At 37.8% G+C, this 6,637-nt stretch overlaps 1 protein-coding gene across 1 annotated transcript; it reads left to right on the plus strand.

Annotated features, from left to right (window-relative positions):
• Positions 1 to 697: 697 nt before the first annotated feature.
• LOC132910980 (pro-corazonin-like) lies at positions 698 to 5,124 on the plus strand. Its single transcript, XM_060967213.1, has 3 exons — positions 698 to 815; positions 4,536 to 4,769; positions 4,928 to 5,124. Exons 1-3 carry the CDS (start codon positions 723 to 725, stop codon positions 5,036 to 5,038), a joined length of 438 nt encoding a protein of 145 aa, XP_060823196.1. The 5' UTR covers positions 698 to 722; the 3' UTR covers positions 5,039 to 5,124.
• The last annotated feature ends 1,513 nt before the right edge of the window (positions 5,125 to 6,637 follow it).

Consider the following 6,637-nt stretch of genomic DNA (forward strand, 5'->3'; position numbering starts at 1 on the left):
ATTAATGCAAAGAACCCGCCAGCTTTCATTCTTCGTAATTCGATTTTCCCTGTATATTATTATATTACGTTCAATTACCCAATGATACCTGATTAAGACGATCGTTTTCTCTCCTTTAATAGATTTTTAAATAGAAATCTGTAGCCAGGCATCATTTTCTAAATTTTTTCATTTATTTTATATCTTTACTTTTATATATATTATCTTCCACTTTGTAGTCTCTATTTGATCAGATATATTATTTAATGCCCACGAATATAACGTTTGTCAAACCTATCAGTCAGTTATCGCATTTGATTAAAGAATACAGAAGATAGAAAAGATTTCTGACAGTTGCAAAGAATCGAGAAAATCACATTTTCGCAGGAGTATTCATTCCATTGTCTTAAAATCAAATTTTCCATATGTATCGTTTGTTCTTTCAGCAATTATCAGCGAGATGATTATTTTAAGGTTTTAACGACCCCTTAGAAACTTCTTGCTTCTCAATGAGGATTTATTATAAAATTTCCTACAGCTTGCTGAGTTCACTATGATGTTACCTAACGATAATTAGCGACTTTGTTGCTTTCGTTATCACTTATTGATAGGAACTATAGATATTCCAAACTTTTAATAATATCGTATAACACTGTAAACGACTAAGAGAAGGGGTCTTTTAATGAGTTTTACGAACGAAGGGTATGAGAGAATTTCCTTATATAAAGCTGCCTGCAAGGATCATGGTTCGCAGTATCTTGAATTTGCAATATTGTGCTCTTCGAGGAGCTTCCGGTATTTGCCAGACGTTGGGACATTGTATCAGAGCTTTTAAGGTAACGTTAACTATCGCGAATATATTTTCCATTTATATTTGTTCAATTTAAAAATATTTGTTTCGTGAGAACGTGGTATTTAAATATTACAATTTTCTTTGCACGAATATCTCGCACTTTAAATAATTCGTAAACGTAACATCTACCTTACTCATAATGTAAAGCAAACAAAATCTAAATTACAATTATATGGAACGTCTACATGGTATTTCTATCGCGAATGAAATAATCTGGGACTTAGTTATCTGTTTGGTCTATGCTCTATGCACATTGCATAATAAGAATACGGCCACATTTTCGCGACGTTTATGTAGTATATCTATTGTGTATTATCGTTATTTCGACCGCATCGATAACTCAGTTATCGCGTGGAACAATTATACGAGATCTCCTAATTCCCAGCAATGGCAAAGACGCCCGAGTTACACCGAGTTATTTTAATTCATTCGCTTATATCGATTAAGTGTTTGTAATAAAAGTCAGGGACTGCAGATATTTGTGGAAAATTTTGATGAAATATAATCGAAATGCGTTTCATTTATCGTTATCGTTACTCGTTAATAAGAATTTTTTGAAATCAAGCATCGTCGAATAATAATCTCGATCTTCCAAGTTTAACTTTGCGGTAAAAATGAATCTCGAATGAACACAAAGTTACTTGATCTTTACATAATTAATAAATTATGTAAAATTATATAAGGTAGGATAGAAACGTTATTTCAAAACAGTTTTTTGGCCAGATACAGTGAGGTAAGAAAAAACAAGAGGGAATACAATTAAGCAAATTAGACTACGTTTCTCGTGAAGCAAATTTAAGGAACCGCGTGCGGATAATGGAGACGTGAGGATGCAAAATAATACGTAATAAATGTACTTTTATTGAAGCAAGATGAGCGAGGCTAACGATCGTCGAAACAATAAATTGCACGCGATTGTAGCAAGGAATAATTTTCGATCGAGCCAGACAGATGTAACGAGAATTGTCGAGATTGTCGAAGTAACTAGGAGGGTAGAAACATTTTTGTAAAAGGAAGAGAACGAAGAAAAATAGAAATTTTATTTATCTCTTAAGATATCTATCGTAAATATCTAACGTTTGTGATCAATTTCATTCGAATTACGATATACTTGACTCTGCGACAAAGGATCCCCCATAAATAAATGAAAAATCAACCTGATTCCTCCAAATTTTTGAATTTCATAATCAATGAAATAATCACTCGCAAATGACTCGTAGCAATTGAATTCTCATAGGAGAATCATAGATACTCCGATATTCCCTTTATCCGAATGCGTCGGATAAGAAATACGTAAGCACCTGGTTTACTGGTAACCACATACTGTAATTTGCGGTCTATAGGTACAACGTGAGTTCATCGATTCTCTGCTCTGCTTAGGATTTCTCGTTTAAATGAATTCATATTCGGAGGAGCCTAATCGGCCACTGACCAAGTCCTTCGGTGGAATAAACGTTCCATCTTATACTTGCCGTCATCGTGCAAGATCGAACAATGCGAAACACGGGGACCTGTTTCGCGTCGTTTTGATGACACGCTCGAAAATGGCTCGTCTCTATGCGACAGAGATGCTGGTCACGTCTCTTATCCACGGGACACTTAGTAGCACTTACTCTTATCTTAATGACCGGGGACGCGGGTAGCGTTAATGGTTCCTTTAAAATTAGCACGTGGAAATGTACGAGGGTACTCTAAAATTTTTCGAAAAAACCTCACGTGACGCCGCGTGTACGTAGATGTCGACGAACGGCCAGATAAACGACTGGTTTTTCTTCGTTCTCTTTCTTCATCGGGCCTTCCGAAGCGTTTGCAAGAGGAATCGACTTCCAGACGAGTAGCCATTAAAGCAGTTTCGATTGAGACGCGTGAATATTAAGTAAATGCACCGTAACATTCGACAGCCGTCTTTCTCCTCTCGCGTTATCATTTCGCGAGATTAACTGGCCGATCGAGTAGCAGTCGGTCAGTTAATTTGGAAAACGACGAATGGAACGAGTTCGTCGTGCGCGTACTCGTCGAATATTTTCAAAGTTCGCTTTCCCATATGGAAATTTCCTCGTATGTTTCCAAAACCGCGTGTACGATGACAAATCTCGAATGAAATTAAGCAACGAAGTAGCCGAACGTCGGTCAGTAAGTTGAATGGAATCGCGACACGACGATCAGGATTCGGAAAGATATCGCGAATATCCGGTGTATCGATTAATGAAACAGAAAGTCGAGGAAAATTTTAAAGTTCTGAAAAACAAATCATACGTCGCGCGAATATTTTTCATTGATCGAATAACCATGATTTTGGTATAAGGAGATAAAGTATATACCGGTCGAATATTTTCTATTATTCGGTCGATCACTTTACATCACTTCTCAACGCGAGAAGCGACGAGCCAATCGTTTGTCCTACGATTAAAACGCTACATTATTTTCCTACCGTTCCAATAAATCATAGTAATGGCATAGTATTATGCGTATGGCGATAGAATAAAAATCTTCCGATAGCGTGGTACCTGGAAATAAATGTTGCAGAGTGGTCGCTAAACGAACAAATTAGGATGTCGATAGCAAAAGATTTAAGCGAAGATATTGCAATTAAATCTGCGCGCTTCGTAATTAAATTTCCATCGTATTCAAGTTGTCCCGTGCACACGACCACGTCCATTATACTTCGCGACGTTCCATCGGCGATTTCGTTTGCACGAGGCGAAAATTGTGCCGACGAGTTTCACAATGGCCAATTGTTTCGTTTAATTCCTCGTTGCATCACGTGCAATACCATGTTCGATTGTAAATCGTTGCTTAAGAACCCGGCATTTTCCTTTTGTATTTCGTCGATAGCGTAAAAACGTGTGCAAAATGTCGTAAAGCGCGGTTTACAGCCTGACGGCAATTTTCTGAGAGAAAGATAGAAAGTTACGGAAGAACGTTGCGTCGTTTCGCTAATAGACAGCCAATATCGATTCGTGAAATGAAATCTTTCGACGCAACTATATTTATTTCGTTGATAGCGATCGCGTACGCTAATTCGTGCATTCGTCAAAAAGTATTTTACAAAGTTGTGCCGTTTCGTTTCTTTCGATTAATTTTTAACATTTCAAAAAAAAAAAAGAAAGAGAAAGGATGGAACGAGAATTTCAATTGAAAACTAATTTTCTTTTCGCTCGTGTAACCAGCTACGTCGCATTCGTTGCGTTATCAAAGTAAATTACGTAAAAGTAAAACAGGTGATCGCGACCATCGAACAGTCTGGCCTATGGGACTTTAAATTGTCGGACGTGGAACGGATCGTTGATCCAACAAGTCATCCGTGACGCTTGGACTGTGTCCATTGTTTTACGTTCGCGCTCGCTGCACATCGGCGGATAAAGCTGCCTTTTCCATTGGTTCGATCGTAGAAAAAGCAACTAATTCGAACCTGCCGCCAAGAAATAAGCCCGATAGCAATTTATAGTCTATAGTAGTACGCTTTCGTTTCGATTTACGAAACGGTATAACGGTGTTTGGTTTACGCGATACAGCAACTTCCGTGGCTTCGATTAAATCAGTAACGATGTCAAACTTTTATCACGTTCGTCGTATGTTTTAAAACTCATATTCGCAAGGTTCTTTCGAAAATAAGAGGGGAAAGTGTGGCGAAAATAAAAGCAATTAGCTTTGAAATATTTCTTTCTATAGTTTGACGAACGTACTTTTGTAATTTTTACAGATGGATAACGCTCATGTTTTAATTCTGTTTATCTTGTCGCTGACCGTAATGACGGTTACGTGTCAGTCGTTCCACTACACTCTTCCTGATTGGAAGGGTGGGAAAAGATCCACGTCCATACTGGAGGAAACAGTAGATTTTGCCAACAAGAACGCAGACCAATTGGATAATGTGCTTGTTAATTGCGAGCTACAGAAGCTGAGATTGCTGCTTCAAGGAAATACTAACAACCAAGTAAGCGAAATCGGAAACGAAGAAGAAGCGAGCATTGTTTGGCAACGAAATTACTCGTGAAATATTAAAACCGTGATATATTCTTGTATTTGGATAAAATTTTTGTAAATGAATTGCAACTACTTTGTATCATTAACGAAAATTTGAATTCCTTGCAGCTGTTTCAGGTACCTTGTGATCTGCTTACTTCTGGAAAAAAGGGCTCCTCTGAAAATACGATCATCGATCATTTCTATCGACAGCCTATTCCAGTTAATAACAATTACTAATTATCGATGTTACTCTCGTCGTCGTAAGAGCTTTAATTAATTCCGGATTACACGTATTATCGAATAAAGAGCGACTTTAACCGAGACCTTGCGATCACTTCTTTAATTACCTCTATCCTAATTCTTTAATTTTCCTCCTTTCGAGAAACGTAAACGCGCGATTCACGCGCGACTTACGATCTTTGAAGGCGAGGAGCAAAGTAATTGCAAATAATTCGTTTGCTCTGAATTGTACTCGGATAGATCGTAAATAGAAATGAAGAAAAATGAAAATAAAGAAAGTAAAGAAGATTAAGTAATAGTCTATCATTTTAACATGCTTGTAATTTGGCCTGCTGTAATTAACATCAAGAGTGTGCTGTATTTCTGGAAATGGAACAAAATCGTGTTTTGTCTGAATACGCGATAATAAATGGAACAAACGTCAAGTCGCAAAGGATTATTTATTTTTAATATTATTTTATTATTTATATTTAAAGGACATATTTATTTTTCACTCGTTAAGCAAGGTGACGAACACGATCAAGAACCCGAAATGGAAACCAACCGCTACCTTGTTCCTTTGCACGATGCGCTTCTAAAACGTCTTACTTTCGTCCTGTTTTGCCTTGCTGAATACTAAATTTGATTTAGACCCGTTTCAAAGTGCGAAAAGAACGACGACGATGCTTGTAGAATCGAGTGTCGCTGAACTTTGCGTAACGCGCTTTTTTTTTTGCCTCATCCGTGTTATTGCTTTGGTACAACTTGTCTTCCAACGATTTTCATTCGTATCTATTTCCGCTGGTTCGATTACAGCCGGTTCCTATCGTCGATCTGCATCAATTATTCAATCCTGTGTATAGTTCGCCTCCGCGTTGATATACGGCTCGATTTAAAGCGTAATCGTTCATCAATCATGGTTAACGGGCAAATTGTTTTTATTGGACCGCCAGCATATCTGGATTTGTATTAATTATCGAGTTCTCCTCGCGGGCATCCGCGGCGCATCCAGTTTTCATCGGGCCCATCCGATCGGTTAATTAAGTTTTCGCTGTCCTAATTGGACAGACGGTCAATAGGATAGATCGCGGTGGCCTGGTACTGCACGCCGTAGGGGATTTTGTCTGTCAACGGAAGATGGAGTGAAACCCTGGCGAATAGAGACACCTGCTGAGTCCATGGATTATCCCTATGGACAACTTATCTCCAACTGCAATTCACCGCCTGAATTTGGAGACTTTCTATTTTCGCTATACACCGAATACAAGATACCAAACATCGTCGCCAGGAACGAGGGGAATTACTGGTTTCGACGTTACGACTGACGAGTTCGACGAAACAGGGGATCTTGAATTTTCGTTTAGCAATTAAGGCTGAATATTTATTTGATACAACAGATAATAAGATTTCTTCTTTTTCTCGAAAAACGAGAAACATACACACAAGGTCGTGTCTATGTAGAGAATTTTTCAAATAAATCTCTACGTCTTTATTTAGTTTAGTCTAAATTTAGTTAGGCTGAAAATTTCAAATCGAAGATTTTTTGTTCTTGTCTTTTCCGAATCTGAAAATCAAAATCGATATTTCTATGGAAAATTGCGCAATCGCGTTAATTTC

Source organism: Bombus pascuorum, chromosome 9 (assembly GCF_905332965.1).
Source record: "Bombus pascuorum chromosome 9, iyBomPasc1.1, whole genome shotgun sequence".
NCBI classification, from domain to species: Eukaryota; Metazoa; Arthropoda; class Insecta; order Hymenoptera; family Apidae; genus Bombus; species Bombus pascuorum.

Bases quoted from the DNA above. Each gene is read 5' to 3' on its own strand.
- LOC132910980 (XM_060967213.1), top strand. From the start codon at position 723: ATGGTTCGCAGTATCTTGAATTTGCAATATTGTGCTCTTCGAGGAGCT. The intron at 816-4,535 runs GTAACGTTAACT...TAATTTTTACAG, and splicing joins ATTGTATCAGAGCTTTTAAG to ATGGATAACGCTCATGTTTT. The intron at 4,770-4,927 runs GTAAGCGAAATC...AATTCCTTGCAG, and splicing joins AAGGAAATACTAACAACCAA to CTGTTTCAGGTACCTTGTGA.